The sequence below is a fragment of the Ricinus communis genome, chromosome 3 (genome assembly GCF_019578655.1).
Source record: "Ricinus communis isolate WT05 ecotype wild-type chromosome 3, ASM1957865v1, whole genome shotgun sequence".
Lineage (NCBI taxonomy): Eukaryota > Viridiplantae > Streptophyta > Magnoliopsida > Malpighiales > Euphorbiaceae > Ricinus > Ricinus communis.
The window spans coordinates 24,413,741-24,430,540 of NC_063258.1; the positions used below are offsets into that span (position 1 = coordinate 24,413,741).

General features: G+C 30.4%; 3 protein-coding genes across 3 annotated transcripts; all 3 read right to left on the bottom strand.

Moving 5' to 3' along the window:
- Positions 1-1,435: 1,435 nt before the first annotated feature.
- LOC107261607 lies at positions 1,436-4,679 on the bottom strand. The gene is made up of 3 exons (XM_048371891.1): positions 4,407-4,679; positions 3,560-4,245; positions 1,436-2,728 (listed from the first exon to the last, which is right to left on the bottom strand). The coding sequence occupies exons 2-3, from the start codon at positions 3,570-3,572 to the stop codon at positions 2,256-2,258; spliced, it is 486 nt and encodes a 161-aa protein (XP_048227848.1). The 5' UTR covers positions 3,573-4,245; positions 4,407-4,679; the 3' UTR covers positions 1,436-2,255.
- Positions 4,680-4,830: 151 nt separating this feature from the next.
- Positions 4,831-6,728, bottom strand: LOC8282519 (DNA-directed RNA polymerase III subunit RPC10). Its single transcript, XM_002523466.4, has 4 exons — positions 6,551-6,728; positions 5,544-5,664; positions 5,365-5,458; positions 4,831-5,169 (listed from the first exon to the last, which is right to left on the bottom strand). The coding sequence occupies exons 2-4, from the start codon at positions 5,655-5,657 to the stop codon at positions 5,039-5,041; spliced, it is 339 nt and encodes a 112-aa protein (XP_002523512.1). The 5' UTR covers positions 5,658-5,664; positions 6,551-6,728; the 3' UTR covers positions 4,831-5,038.
- Positions 6,729-9,520: 2,792 nt separating this feature from the next.
- LOC8282520 (alpha/beta hydrolase domain-containing protein 17B) lies at positions 9,521-12,970 on the bottom strand. The gene is made up of 5 exons (XM_002523467.4): positions 12,134-12,970; positions 11,157-11,193; positions 10,711-10,944; positions 10,557-10,604; positions 9,521-10,139 (listed from the first exon to the last, which is right to left on the bottom strand). Exons 1-5 carry the CDS (start codon positions 12,430-12,432, stop codon positions 9,873-9,875), a joined length of 885 nt encoding a protein of 294 aa, XP_002523513.1. The 5' UTR covers positions 12,433-12,970; the 3' UTR covers positions 9,521-9,872.
- Positions 12,971-16,800: the final 3,830 nt, after the last annotated feature.

Sequence of the window (16,800 nt, forward strand, 5' to 3'; positions counted from 1 at the left end):
GCTTTGGTGATTAGTATGCAATATGAATCTTTTCCCTAATAGATAGGAACACCATTTTTGAACAGCTAAGACCAAAGCTAAAATCTCCTTCTCATAAGTTGAAAGGAGAAGATGTCTTCCTTGAATTGCATGATTGTAAAAGCAATTGGCCTCTCCTGCATCAACACCCAACTCCTGATCCAGAAGCGTCGTATTCTACAATGAATTTTTTTGAGAAGTCAGGCAAAGCTAGCACCGGTGCTTGGGTCATCGCAACTTTGAGTTTGGAAAAAGTTGTTCTAGCTGCTTCATCTCAACTGAAAGAGTCCTTCAATAATCTTGTCAATGGACCAGCAATCTTTCCATAGCGTTGGATAAATTTGCGATAATAGCCTGTGAGTCCTAAAAAGCCTCGAAAAACCTTTGATGTTTTGGGTTTGGGCAAATTGAGCATTGCCCAATTTTCTACAGCCACTCCTGCACTAGATATTAGATGGCCTAGGTACTTAACTTCTCTTTCTATTTTTACATACGACCCTTGCCCTTTTAGGATTGAAAAGAACAACATTTAAGTGTTCTACATGCTTCCCCCAAGAATTACTATATATCAATATATCATCAAAGAAAACTAATATTGTATTTTCTCAGTTGATCTTTGAATACCTCATTCATCAATACTTGGAAAGTGGATGGTGCATTAATGAGGTCGAAGGATGGTGCATCACTAAGAATTCGTAATAGCCTTGATGAGTTTTAGAAGCTGTTTTTTCCACATCCGGAGAACTCATACGAATTTGATGGTAGCCCGACCGTAGATCCAATTTTGAGAACACCTTTGCACCATGGAGCTCATCTAATAATTCATCGATGACCGGGATTGGAAACTTATCTTTGATTGTTATTCTATTCAAGGCTCGATAATCGATACAAAATCTCCAAGATCCATCTTGTTTCTTTACTGAGATCACCGGAGAAGAGTACGGGGCTGTTGCTTTGGGAATGATTCATGCTGCAAGCATTTCAGCTACTAATTTTTCTACTTCTGCTTTCTGAGAGTAAGGGTAACGGTAGGGCTTGACTGAAATTGAACCATAACCCGGTTATATTGGTATTTTATGATCACATGGGCGATTTAGAGGTAAACTTGTTGGTTTGGTCAGGATTTCTGTGTATTGGTGAAAAATCTCTTGTACTTGCGGTTGTATTGGTGGTTGGTTAGGTTGTAATCCTGTAAGGGCCAGAAGTTGGAAAAAAATATCCTTTCTTTCTAGTTGCACGTTGTAGCACTTGACAATTAATCACCTTATTTTCCATATTTCTCAGACCGCGTAATGTAATAGGTTTGCCTCCCAGTTCAAAACTCATTTTCAGCTGAGAGAAATCTCATTTAATTGGTCCTAACATACTTAGCCATTGAGCCCCAAGCACAACATCACATCCCTCCAATGGAAGCAAATAAAAATCAACATAGAGTTTTCCTGTAGAATTAAATGAGTTTGGTTACATTTACCTGCACTTGCTAACCTTCCTCCTAAGGCCACCATCACTTCCAAGTGTCCTTCAGGTACCGGTTGAAGCCCAATATTCTTGGCTAACTGTTCACTCATAAAGTTATGGGTGCTGCTTGAATCAATTAGTGCAATGATAGGTTGATGAGCCAAACGACCCTCAACTCTCATAATGTTGGGAGCACGAAGCCCTGCAATAGCATATAATGAAATTCCAAGCAATTAACCTTCTGAGATTCCATCTTCCTCCATTTCGATGTCATCATCACTAAATGTAGTTTGTATCATAAAGAGTTTCTTGCATACATGACCAGGACCATACTTCTTATTACATTTAAAACACAATCCTTTATGTCTGCATTCATTCAATTCTTCCAGTGTCATTCTTTTGATGAGAGTGGTGCGTTGTAATGGTTTCGGTACAGGTCGAGTAGCTACTGGACTAAGCTTGGGTTGGTCGAGGTCTCGTGCTTTATAAAGTCGTGCCAACCCAGTAGCTGATGATAAAGTGCCTAGCTTGTTAGCTTTAACATCCGTGTGAATAGAATCTTGTAGCCCCCCTATGAAACAACTAACTTGAAGAGCTTGTTCCAGCAGTCCAACTTTCGCCAAAAATTTCTCAAACTTATCTTAGTAGTCTTAAACTGAGCTTGTCTGTTGCATTCTTGTAAGCTCGCTAAAGAAATCAAGATATTGAGTTGGTCCATATCTTGAGTTCATTCCTTCTTTAAATTCTGCCCATGAGATAGACACTTGTTCCTATTGCAACTATTGGTACCATAGGTAGGCGTCCCCCTCAAAATGGAATGAAGCAAGAGCAACTCGATCACTCGTTGGAATGTCATGTAACTGAAAGAATTGTTCAGCTTTAAATAACCAAATAGTAGGATCACTCTGGCCATCAAAACAAGGAGAATCAATTTTCAAAGTCTTGGGCATAAAAGAATTAGTGGATTGGTTACTTTGGCCTTCTCTGTTATTTTGTTGAACACCTGGCATGCGACTTGGCGATGTGGAGTGCTCTGTCACCTCATTGACATGCTTTGACACTTGAGAGCTACTGGCTATTTCTTCCATCCTAATATTGAGCTTGTTTACAGTGTCTACTAATTGTAGTAACAACTCCCCATTTCCATTGAAGGACTCAATAGTTTTCTCCAACCTCGTCACCCGTTGATCCATGGCAAAGCTCTGATACCATTTTGGTACAACTGAGTTTGAAGAAGCTTTAGTAGTTCTGCCTATTTTGGATAAATAAAAGAAGAAAGAAAGAAAGAAAGAAAGAAATTAGTTCAGGATCATTCGAGGGAAACCTGCACCTCCAAACATAACAATTGTTTTCTGAATTAAGGAGACTGCCCCCACTTCATTTTATTCAATGAATATATATACATATGATGAATAACAGTAAATCCACCATATAAGCAACATACATCTCAAAACTAGGAGCCTATTTAACTACTCCTTAAAGTTTAGTTACCTGATTTATTCAACCTTTTGACTGGTTCAATAAATAAGAAAAAAAAACGACTCATTAATTAAAACTAAAAAAATTTAAATTGAAGATGCGCGTATCAGAGTCTCAGGCAGCACGTCCCTCAGGGTATTTCTTTTGCATTTTTTTTTTTTCTTCTTTTTAATCTAATTTTTGACTTTTATCATTTACAGTTGAAACAACTATCCCCTAATAATTCATAAGAATTTTTGATACTAAAGCAATAAAAGAATTGGGCCAGGCCAGGTCTCCATGGCCATAATCCACCAATCATCTATAAGGATTTGAAAAAATAAATGTGATAACGTACTTTTCAACGGACATAACGGAGAAGTTAAAATCGCAGACCTTGAATTAGCAATTCTTATGCAGCAACATACTGCTACAAGTGTCATTGGTAATGCACTAATATAATAATGCTTTAAATTCTTATACTTGGCTAAGGTAAATTTATTGATGGTTATGAGTATTTCACTCCTTTTCCTCAGGAATCCTGAACCTATGGCTTCAGAAGTATGCAAGAAAATTACCTGTGTAAGTTCAAGAAATCAAAAGCTTATAATCACACATTACCTACCACTGTTAGGCATTGTGTTCGTCTCCAAACATCCAGGTTCCCTTTTTTTTTTATGGGTGAAACTTCCCTCTTGGCTAGTGATCCACCTGAAAGTATGGTATCATCCTCAAATTCAACATCTACATTCTCCTCTACTCTGCATATCAAATGATTGATTCTATATATATATATATAAAACTCAACACATAAACAATCAATTACTCGTCAACTATTACAACATATACAATCGAAGAAATGAGAAGTGCACTATTACTTTCAATGTCGTAAACATCATAGCAATACCTATTTCATTTTTCTAAAAAATATTTTTCAACAAATAAAGCAAAAAGCCTAGTATATATTCCATACATCTTAATAGTTATCGAAGAAAAAGGGTGCCTATCGAAGGTGTTTCTACAAGTATGCAAATGGGAGTGGAGATAGGATTTCTCTTATTAGCACGTAGTGGGCACCAGTAATGATGAAATTTGAACTGAAATGCAGTTGTCCAATTATTCTATTAATTGATGCATAAACATATTTGTGCTACTCACAATAAATCATGCCTTGTAACATCAGGAGAAAGATGATAAAGAGCAGAGGAAGCCTTACTGGATGTAAGTTTTGTCCAGATGCAGTACTGCTTGTTTTTTGCAATCTTGGCATGACAAGACTATGTTCAATTTTAATCTAAAGCCGATCAAAACCTGTCAAGTAGCACAATTTCAACAACCCTGAGGAATGATACTAAAATAAATACATTGAAATATAGAAAAGGCTATATCTAAATCTGAAAAGTATTAAATCAGATTGGGATGGCCTCCCATTTGTAAATTTCATAGCTGAAAGTTTAGCATTTACTGTAAACCTTTGACTGCACTGCTTTTGTTCCATAGAATCACCGATCTCTTTCGCCAGCATAGCATAGTCTTTATCCTCCTCATTAGCATCCACATCTCCTCAGGATGAGGGGTATAAGTCAAACTTTCTGTCCATGAGCACTGCAGGAATAACAAGTCTCATCCCATTTTCAATTGCCTGGTAACAAGATAATGGAAACTAGGATCTTAACTAAATAAGCCAGCTATTCTATCCAAGAAGGCCTTATAATTCCAACAGAGAGAGTCCATGTAAATTTCATTCTGCTTCTTTTCATTGGCTGGTGTCATCCAACCAGTTGTCAAGCAGCTAACTATAAGCTAATTATATGCAATGAATCAACAATTTTACATGGGAATTTGATCTGGTCAATACGCACCAAAAAAAGCTGCAAATATTGGTTCAGATAAATCTCGAGAAAAGAATCCAAAACTTCCTATATAATATTATTATCCTCATACAAATCAACAATGATCGACAGTTTGTAGAATAGGCTGCCCTATATCATCAGAATGGGTTAAGCAACCCAATACATCAAGTTTTAAAAACCATCAGATGTAAAGGTCTCCTTGTCAAAACTCGAGAGGTCTTCTAAAAATAAACTATACATGCAAAATATAGCTACTCCTCACGCCACACTCTTGAACACTTCTCATTCAAGCAAAAGTAAAATGTTGTTGCCGGCTCATCAGCTGACCGAATCTGTAGAGACTGGAAACGGGCCCTTCCAAAGTTGCAATGAGGACATGTTGCTGCCATCAAAATGAAGGAAAAAACGCAGTAAACAAAGAATGCAAATAAATGTTAAAAACATCATCAACAACAAGACTAAGTAAAAGCACTTCAATAGAAGAAAAAAGCCAAATATAATAACAATTTTCATGTTATTTCAATCATTTTTTTTATTTTCTGATTTGGGGACTAAATAAATAAATAAAAAAAAAAACCTTCAGTTTCAGAACCCCCTTTCATCATGTCATCAAGGGTAAAAACTGGCTCAATTTCTTTTTTGATGAGCTGCTGCTTTCTCTTTATTTTAACCTGAAAATTGATAATAAAGCAAGCACGCACTCAATTTCGATACAGAAATATAAAAAGATTTATGAAACATAAGGATGTGAAATACCCTGCTCTCTATAGAACAAACATAGGGGCAAGTAGAGCAATAGAATCTAGCAGACTGTCCCATGTTTGGCAATTCGTAACGTAACAGAACTCCACAGGTTGGACAAAATTCCATTCTTTCTCTGCATCAATCAATAAACACATAATTATTACATTGGTTGGTTTTAAAGAATGAATAAGAAGACAGTTTATTACTGAAAAAGGAGATTCTAAACAATGAATAAATACCTTAATATAATAATAGTAAAAATGAAGTCAATATCCTTGCAGTCATACTGCATTTGCCTTTTAATTTTTTCAGTTTCAATAAATGTTACATAGATTTCAACTGACATTGCTAGCTGATCTAATGATTTATCATTGATCATTTAAATTTGTATACTGTAATCACACCCACTTGCTGCAAATCAGGGAAAAGGGGTTTCAAGACCAACCATCAAATGATATTGCTAGTAAGATTAGTCGTTAAGTTAATCAGATTATACATAGAAATAATATATGTTTTCCTTCTTGTTTCTTATTTTCTCAAATCAGAAACCAAAATCGACACTTAGAAGGAATCCAACTGATCTGTGATGCCGAAGGCACACAACAACTCATCCTGCTGAGTTCATGTTCATATGCATTATAGGATTAAGTCCTTACATTATATTTGGTTAGACTGAAACAAAATTTAATAATTCAATTTGTGGAATTGGTTGGCTAAGCTAAATTCTACAAAATGAATAAAATTTCCGAATCAATTCACTTTATCGAGTCAGTATATTTTATAATATCAAAATACCCCTTCCAACTTCAACATTTCATTTTATTTTCTCTATCGTATATTCTCTCTTTACATTTTTTTTTAATCATAATTAATTCCAAACATGATAATTTTATTTGAAAAGAATTATAGGCTTATTATTTACCACACTATGAAAATTCATATATAAATAAAATAAATCTCTTAATGAATTTCAACCACAGTCGATCAATTTGCAACTCCGGAGTTAAAAGATGGATTACCGAATAAAATATCAAGAGTTGCTTCTGCGAGAGAAGAAGAGAAGAGCAGCGGAAAGAAGCAACAGCGGAGAACGATGCAGCAGCAGCAGTGGCGAAGGATCGAAGCAATGGCCGAGAACGACAAAGGCACTGAGCAATAGAGAGAACTTGTGAGTTTGTTTTCGAAAATATATTAGGGGAACATACTATGCAACACATTAAACGGTGTAGTTTATTTTAGTGAATTAGAAAATAAATTATAAATTATATAAAATATGTACATACAAGATATTATAAATTATAAATAATTCTATAAATATAAAGTTATATGTAAATATAATATATTATAAATTATAGATAAGTCATAATTATATTAACATGTATAATAATATAAATTTTAAAATAGTTACCAAAAGTTGTTATATATTTAAATTTGTAATTTTATTTACTGTTATATTATATATATAATAAATAAAAAAGAATGAAATAGAATTATGGATTCAACATTTCATGAACAAAAACAAAAGGAAAAAAAAAAGTGATTTTATGCACTGCTTATTTGAACCTGTAAGAGCATTTCCTTTTAAATAGTATAATTTTTATAATAAAAAATATCTTAAAAAATATCCACATATAAAGAGTAACAATTTATTTAACTTCAATAAATTTTTTATATTTTATTCTATATCTTACTTTTATTTCATAAATATTAAGATTATGTTTAGTATAACGTAATAAAATATAATGTAATCAACTAAATAATGGAATAAAGAAGTAATGGAATGCCATGTATTCATTATTATATTTTCATGTTTAGTTATAACAAAAAATAAATATAATCTAATGTAATTATAATTTTTTTTAATATTAATTTATTTATAATAGTTAGCATAGAAATAAAATATTTAAAAATGATGTTAGAATTATTATTTTTTAAGAATATTATCGGTTTTCGGAATCTGGTCATCCGTCGCCAGAATTCGATCACCAATCGCCGGAATTTGGTTATCGGTTACTGAAATCTAGTCATCGATTGTTGAAATCTGATCACCAGTTACCGAAATCCAGTCACCGGATGGTGGTGTTTAGAGATGTTTAAATTATATTAATATAAAATAAAATAAATGAATATATTATAAGTAATCATATTTACATAGATTTTTTGTGTATTAAATATTACATCAAATTAAAAATAATTGATTTTATAGTGTAATTATAATTACATTACATCAAAAAAGAAATTAATAATAAGCAAAGTAATGAAGTATGCAATGTAATGGTGATTCCATTATATGCTTTATTACATGATACTAAATATAGTCTAATAGTTTTAATTTCTCTTTCATTTTTTTTAAAACTTTTACTGATAGGAAAATAAGATTTATAAATATCAATTAAATTAAATAAATAGAAATTCATAAGGCATTTATTAAATATAGAATAGAGAGTTAAGTTTAGCTCTCTATATATAGAGAGCCAAATCCACTTTCTACTTTATATTTAAATAATAAAGAATGCATTGGATATCATTTTATAACACAATTCTTTAAGATAAAGAATTTAACATATATAAAGAATATATTTTGCGTAATTAATTCAAATAATTGCTATCTTATGTTTTAAATTTGAACTCTGTTTGAATCTGTTATAGTTATAGATCGTATTCTTTTATTTTAAATGCATTCATATTACTCAACCAAGTCAAACCGAATCAGAAATCTAAAACAACGAGATTTTTTGCCAATATCAAATTGTTAAACATTATTAATTTTTGTTGTCAATTTGTTTTAATTATCTTTTGTAGAACCTGAATTTGGTATCCTAACAGTTTATTTAAATTTAAGTATTTAGGATTTGATTAAATTCTATGAATAATTACAGCCATGACTTGCTACCAATGTGAATTAGAGAGTGTTTAGTTGATATTTTAATTTATGAAATTATGATGGGAGACTATCAAATAAAATTTTAAATTGTTTAGTTATAGGTAAAAAAAAAGAATTTATTTTATTTAAATTGAGATATATAATTACCATCGTTAAGCTTATAAATAATTAAAAGTTTAAATTTTTAAACTTCATGGATCTAGTACTTGTAGACATGCAACTATATGGTTGTGATGGTCAATTCAGAAACATGACAAAACAGTATAAAGCTGAAATAAAATAGAAATGACAAATTAGTGTCAACTTAATAAATGTATGAAAATTAAATCTTTTGAAAGAAAATTAACTAGTCCAAAGTCTATTTACAAATATCAATTATGGGGCAGTACATTCTCACTTGACTAGCCACAATTGTACATTTTAGAATAACTATAACCATAAACACATAAAGAAGTTTGTTGGGCTCTCTCATACTTAATATGTTCCAAAACTTCAAGAAGGTCTGACTACTTTGGTTCGGTTTGGTAATTGGCTCAAGGATTTATTTTGAGATGGACCCTTTGGGCTTGGCTAATTTCTACTTCCCTTTGAATGAAAATATGTTTAAGCCATTCAACTTTCCATCAAAATGTAATTAACTCATTTTATTTTCATAGGAAGACATATTAATTTTAGCTTTTAGTGGGTAAAAAATCATAAAGAATAATTTCTCCTATGCTTTCATTCTTGGAACATAGTCATTGTCCTTACAAGTTAAAGTCATGGCTTCATTAAATATCACCAAGTGCAAATGTTATGGATAGATTAGTAAGAAATAATTTGTGTTTGAATATGATGTCAGATGCATATTCCCACTTTACATGCTATCTCAATCCTCAGTGGGCACTATTGCTTTTTGTTTCTCATGATCCTCCAGGTTCAGTTCATGGCCTTGGCAAGAATTCTGTCGAAGTGTTACCAAAGATTAGTTGGCATTTTCGAGTCAGGAACATGACACAAAGTCCTGGATGGATTGGAACTTATAATTGCATAAGAAGACAGACAGAAAGTAAAAGGTATTATTACATTGGGAGACAGGCAAAAAGAATAAGGTTTTCGTCAAAAGTAAAAAAAAAAATAACTCGTGTATTTGCTTTTCCCAAAATGATGATAGATTTTACACAGGCAAAGCTCTATTAAATTATACAAGAACCCAGATCAAGCACATTCTTTTTCAATTTTCGGTACAACACTTCTACATAATTTTCAGAGAAAGCTACAGTCTCTCCCTACCTAAGACCATTTTAACTTAACAGGACCTGCATTGAATAAGCTAGTTGTGATTTCTACCAGTCCCTGATCTGCAGCAACATACCAAGCAACACCAAACTTGCCTGCCGATTGCCAAGTCCACGAGGCATGCAAATCTAATCCTGAAGAAGGATTCACCTTTCCATATAACTAACTGTCTTGATGAACTACATTTGAGTGGCTACCTTCTTCCATCTTAAGCACTTGTTATGTTTTATATCAATGCTAGGATTAGAAGTAAGCTGCTTCGTCGGTTTCGTGATGGAGATTTTCTCCATTGTGTTTATGAACTTCCGTAAGTGCTTGATATACTCGGGGTATGTTTCAAGATTGCAATGGCCGCCACCTTTGATCCATAAGGGATCATACTTTTCCTTGGAAAGTTCCCAGAGACGCTTCCCATGAGACCAATCAACAATGTCATCACTTGTTCCCTGAGCATGTTCAGTATAAGATATCAGCAATGATGACAATGGGAAATGTACAAGATCCAAGCTGATATCAGTTAAGAAATTTTGGATAAAAGTCAAATTTGAAACAACCATATGCAGGAAAAAGTTGTGGATGAACCACAGAGAAGGGGACAAAATTGTAAAAATGAAATTAAAGTCTAATATCATGCTCACTAGCACATTTCTATTAATTAAAACCTGATAGATCATAGTGATAATGAAAAAGAAATGCAATGACATTAAAACTCTGCTATTGTTTAGCATCAATACAGAGTAACACGTCAATTTAACATTTCTTACTTCAAAATGCAAAACGTAAGAAAAATGACAAGAAGTTTGGCGAAAACAAGGGGAAGAAGCAAGAAACAATGACCAGAAAATAATAAGAGAGGAACTTACATGTATGACCAGAACTGGACAGTTGACATGCCGTATTTTGTCTATATTCTGTGAACATCAGATAGCTTCTCAATTACAAAGGACAAGAAAGAAAAAAGGGCAACTTAAATCTTTTGAAAGAATACGTGTCTCAAAGAATTGATGCTAAACTTACCTTGTAAATGTCAAACCAAAATGTCATCTTGACAGGATACAAGACCCGTATGCCTGATAGGATTGCACTGTGAAGAACGATACCTCTCAATTTCTTTAAACGAGAAGCTAAGTGCAGGGTAGGTCCACTTCCAACAGACTGGCCATACAAGATCAAGTCCTCTTGCTTAATCTCATAATCCTTCAAACAATTGTATACAGCCTCTATATCATAGTATGTGTTGAATTCAGACGGCTATAGAATTACAGAAATAACACTAATTAGGCGTAAAATTATCCACATAGGTAAACTGATAAATGCACATGGAGGCAAACCTTGACACAAATGCTACTTTCTTGCTACCACTAGTATATTTCACAACAGAGTATATTAAAAAAAAAAACGAAAATCAAGCTTTTAATATAAGTACTGAAAATACATATTCTTTATAGATAGATTGTCTTTACCTTGCCAGAGGAGCCTCCATACCCGGAATAATCGTAGCTGAATCACAGAAAAACAAGACGTAAGCAACGGAGCACATAAATGAAATCTTACTATTGCATGCACATAGGCTTAGCTGCATCATATGACATAACAAAATTATTTCCACTAATCTTTACAAACAGGTTGTGCAATTTTTCTTTTGCACATAGCAAAGCAATAAAAGCTTACATATAAATTTCTGAGATGCTCAATTAGCTAAAATTCAAGTTAATCTCATCTGTTAACATCTCATGTAAAAGAAAAAAAGAATATCAAGTAAATCTTTAACATTTTCAATACAAATCATTCAGGAGTTGATATGTATTTGCAGATAGTGACAAAGACGCCGAAAAATCCCATAAAGGATCAGGACAGTACCAGGAAACATCTGGCCCATGATCAAACTTAAATTAGAATGTCTACTTATCAACTTCCTTTTTTTTTTCTTTTTTTTTTTTTCATATTTGTCTATTTAGAGCTGAATGGTCACAAAAGTGAGGAAAAAAAAACAAGAAATAGTTATCAAGACGGCAAGAAATAATAAATGAAAAGCTCAGATCACAAATTGGCCCATGATATGAAGGCACCGACATATGCACAAACAGAGAACAAAATGAGAAGAAAAAGAGAGCACCGATGAGTCAAAAGACAATAAAAATTATTTTTAAAAGAGAGAAAACATAAATTGGAAAATTAAGGAGTTGAATTAATTGCACATAAGACACAGAAAGGAAGGCAATAACATGAGCAACACAAGCAAATTCCTTAATCCAGAACCAAAAACGATTATCTGAATCATTATCATATAAATGGAAGCCATAAACAATTGAACCAGCCATCGAAACGAGAACATAAAAACAATTGATAAATAAATAAATAAACAAAAGAAATGTTCAATAACAGGAAAAGGGTATTGTATTGAAGCAATAAGAAAATTTAAGGTAAAGATGTTACAAACCTCATAATGTTGACCCTCAAATGAGCTCTAAGCTCAATAAAAAGTTCATGCATTTGACCAAGATCAGCAGCATTTCCATGAGAATACAAGAGGGTAAATCTAGCAAAAGGGTGTTTCCAGAACGTGGCGACAATCTTGTTGCCGCCTTTTGTCTCTAACAAATGAACATCCATATTTTTATCAGCTGTAACACCAGGCAACACAAGCTTCCCATCCTCTTCTCTACACACATCATAGGTTGGTGGGTCTGGCGGGAAGAATGCAAATTTTGCTGCTACATTAGATGTTACATTTCCCATTTACTTTTGTAATAAGGAAAAAATTGTCTTTTTATTTCTCTCTCTGATTCTTGTTTGTTTCTCTCTTTTTTTTTTAAAAAAAAAAAAAAGAAAAAGAATCGTGAGACAAAAACTCAAACAGAAAGAAACAAAAATAGAAAAGGAAACGGAAAGAGAAACAGAAACAGAAATAAACCCAGTTTCTGAAATATGGGTGCAAATATAGTCAAAGGAGTTACAAATTTGAAAGTTTCAATCTTTCCCTTCTTCTTTTATTTCTTTTTCTTTTTTTAAAAATAAAAAATTGGTTTGGTTTGGTTTGTTTTATGGAAAGTAGAATATTATGGGTTATGATGGGTTTGTTTTTATTGGTAAATGTGAAGGGATCCGATCTAAGAGGGTGAGCTGAAGAAGGTGGAGGGGTTGAAGGTGAAGGTGGTGGAGATGATGATTATCCAAGAGGGAACAGAAACCCAGAAACATGAAATTGAAAAGTATGGATTTTTATGTGAGAGAGAGATAAAAGAGAAGTTGTCTTGTGTCATAAATTTATTTTTAAAAAAATATAAAATAAAATAACACTTTTGCTTTCTATTTTTGAGTGAAGTAATATGAGATGACAAAGTATTGTTAGATGTACATTTTTGACCTTTTATTTCTTTTTATCTTTAACCCATATTTGTTTAATTTTTCTTTTCTTTTCCCTCATTATATGATTTACTTAAATTTAAGTTATCACTTGTAAGAGATTAAACTCTTTTCTCCCATAAAAAAACTTTTTATTAAATTACATATTCCTATTCCTTGCAGTTCAATTAGTTGTTTTTCATTACATTATTAATTTTTATAAATATAATACTTTCATTTATATGTATACTTTTTATAAAAATTTCAAATTAAAATAAAAAATAATCTTATATTATCAATTTTATTTTATTTCTCTCCACACAAAATAACTTCAAATCAAAGTTTTTCCTCAAAATAAATAAATATATCAAGAGAACTTTTTGGCAAATGAAGGGCAAATCTGTCATTTAAAAGAACCTTAATGAGGGAAAAGAATAATCATCAAAACAAGTGATCTTAAGCATTAACAACTTATAAATTACTAGTATCATAAATGAATTAAAGGTTTCTATAAATAGGAAAAAGAAAATGAAAAGGAGAAAAAGGTGAGATGGACGGCAGAGATTTGGTCAAAGGCTGCTGGGGATATCAGAAGAGAGAGAAAGAAAAAATGTCAGTGTCAGACATTCTTTCATTTGTTAAGGCTTTGGTCAGCCACTTGAATACATTTGCTATGTGCTTACTGCCTACTGCTTACCCCTGTCCTTTACCCTTACTCCCTTTTTTTTTTTTTTTTCATTTACATTATTAATTTAGTATATAAAACAGCAATAATATTAAGTAGTAGTTATTAGAATAATTCACCTCAGATATATTTATATAAATAATAATAATAATTTTGTACCTAGAACGGGGTGGGATTAGTCGGAACTAATACGTGGCCAGTGGAATGCTTGTTTCCAAACTTTTCCCAAGTAAAGGTCAAAATCTTAAAATTTCAGTGTTCCAAATTAGAATACCAGGATGACCCTTTTTTTCTTTTTCTTTCATAATTCTTGAATATTTGGTGGCATGAAAAGGGAGGCTGCGTCTGCGTGTATTCCAAACATAATTTATAATAGAATTAGTCGTTTATTTATTTGTGCATTCTTTTTATTATAAAAATTAATTTAATAAATTTTTAATATATATTTCAAAAAATTTAAATTTTAAAATAAATTAACTCTATATTTGAAGCGCAGTCAAAACGATAAAAATATTTCTTTCAAAGTAAAAAGTTTGGAGTTGTAACTTTTTTTTCCGCACCGGATTTCACCTCCAAGTCCAATTATTTTTTGTAGTTTAAAATAAATAAATTAGGTGCTCTGATATTAGAGAAGCTATGACACGTAACTAACATACAAACAGTCATTATCAGAGAAAATGAAACTAAAAAATTGAAAACCAATACAAAAAAGTCATACTTAAAGTCAACTTTAGCCTCTTCAATATACTCTTTTAATTCCAGCATATCTCTAAATTATACGCTTAATTTGTAATGATTTTTATTATAATTAAATTCTCAGCATTTTTTAATTATTATTATACCAGTTAATCTATTTAGCATTTCACTGTAATTTTAAAAAGTTGAAGTTGTAGGGTTAAGGATACAAACTATTTGGGTTATATATAATATAATATAATAATACAAATAAATTTAGAGAAAAAATATAAAATAAAATTCCAAGGCATTTCAACTGTAAGGTTTACAGTGTGAATTTTTTACGGAAGTGTAATCAAAATAATTTATATATATTAATTTATGAGAATTAAATTTTTTTGATATGTGCATTTAATTTTCGATATATAAAATTATTGTATTGATTTGTGTATTTACTTTTGACATATGAGATCCAAGCTTATGTATAATTTTATAATTTTTCTACTAATTTATTAATTAATAAGTTATACTTTTAATTAAGCACACATTCTAATAATAAGAAATAATATATTAATAATAAATTATTTTTCAATTAGATAATAATTACTCTTTTATTAGATAAAATTAATTTTAATTAAATAATTATTATTCTAAAATGTAGCATATTAATTATATTTTAATAATATATTAACTAATATAAATTAATTTTTTAATTAGATAATAATTCTAATTATAGATAATAATATAATATTTAAATTATATTCACTAATAGATTAATTTTTAATTATATAATAGTTTTAATTCTAAAAATAGTAATATCAATTATATTGATAGATTAATTTATATAATATTAGACCTAATAAATAAAATTTTAAAAATAATTTTTATATTATTATACTAATGAAATTCTAAAAATACAAAGACAATTAAAAATAATTAGTTTACTATTATTTTTTAAAATATTATAAATTCATTAAATTAAAAAATTTATTAATTATACTTATAAACTTGATTTTATAATCGGAAATAATAATAATTACCGTATGCTTAATTTCTAGGATATTATCTAAAAACTTTTTGATATGTATACTTAATTCTTGAGATATAGAATTTTTATTTTAATATGTGTATTTATTTTTTATTAATGAAATTTAACTTTATGATATGGACATGGCTAAGCTTAAAGATGGAGACTTGATGGAGAGGACAACAAGAAAACCAAAGATAAAGCTAAGGATCCATCGAAGACGCCTGGCCCAATTCTGGTCGAGGTCCAGAAGCTTCTGAAGTCTTAATTGGCTATATGCAAGATCTTTAGGATAGGCCCAAGTAAAGACACATCCGAATGGGCTTTATTTAATGTTTGGAATATTTGAAATCTCTTATTTAAGTTCGAACAATGTTATTGCCTATTTTTCTTATGTGAAGGGTTAATAGTTTTACTAGGGTTTCTTATGTTAGGTGGCTATAAAAACGCCCCCTTAAGTTGTGTTTTGAGGGATTCAATTTTGATAAAATTATAGTAGTTGTTTCCTTTGCATATTTGCTTGAATTCTTGAATTCTTGTTGAATGCATAAACCACTTATCAAGGAATTGATCTATCCTTGTGGCGTGTTAAGGGTTAGGGTTTAAAGAACTTAGTTTTCTTTAGGTTCTGATCTTGATTAACCATACCTTGCAATTTGATTTAAGCGGTTCTTGGGTTTTGAAACTCAATTTGTTCTTGGGTTTCTAAGATAGTAATTCACGGGTTCATAATCATTAGGGTTCGTGGTTCTAATCCTTGGAGGTTCTTAACACTTTATATGTAATTTTATAATTTATTAATTAATAAGTGACATTCCTAATTAAATATTAACTTTAATCTTTAAAAATAATATATTAATTATATTTTAATATTATATTAACTAATAAATAATTTTCTAATCAGGATAATAGTACTAATCTATCCTAAGAAATAGTGTAATAATTATATTTTAATATTCTATTAACTATTAAATTAGTTTCTAATTAGATAATAATTCTAATTCTATAAAATAACATCTTAAATTATAATTTTAATATTATATTTAATAATAAATTATTTTTTATATAATAAGATTTTTAATCTTTAAAAATAGTAATAACAATAATATTGGTTGTATTAATTTATATAACATTAAGATTAATTAATAAATATATTAAAAAATTATATTATTGTAAATTTTAAAAGAATTAAGGACATTTAAAATAGTTAGTTTGTTATTATTTTAAAATATAATAAATTAATATTAAATATTAAAAATTTTGTTGAGTTGTATCTATCAATTTAATTTTATAATCGAAATAATAATAACGGTTGTTCGTACGGATAAACGATTAATATATATTAATTTTAGAGACTTAATTTCTTTTTGATATA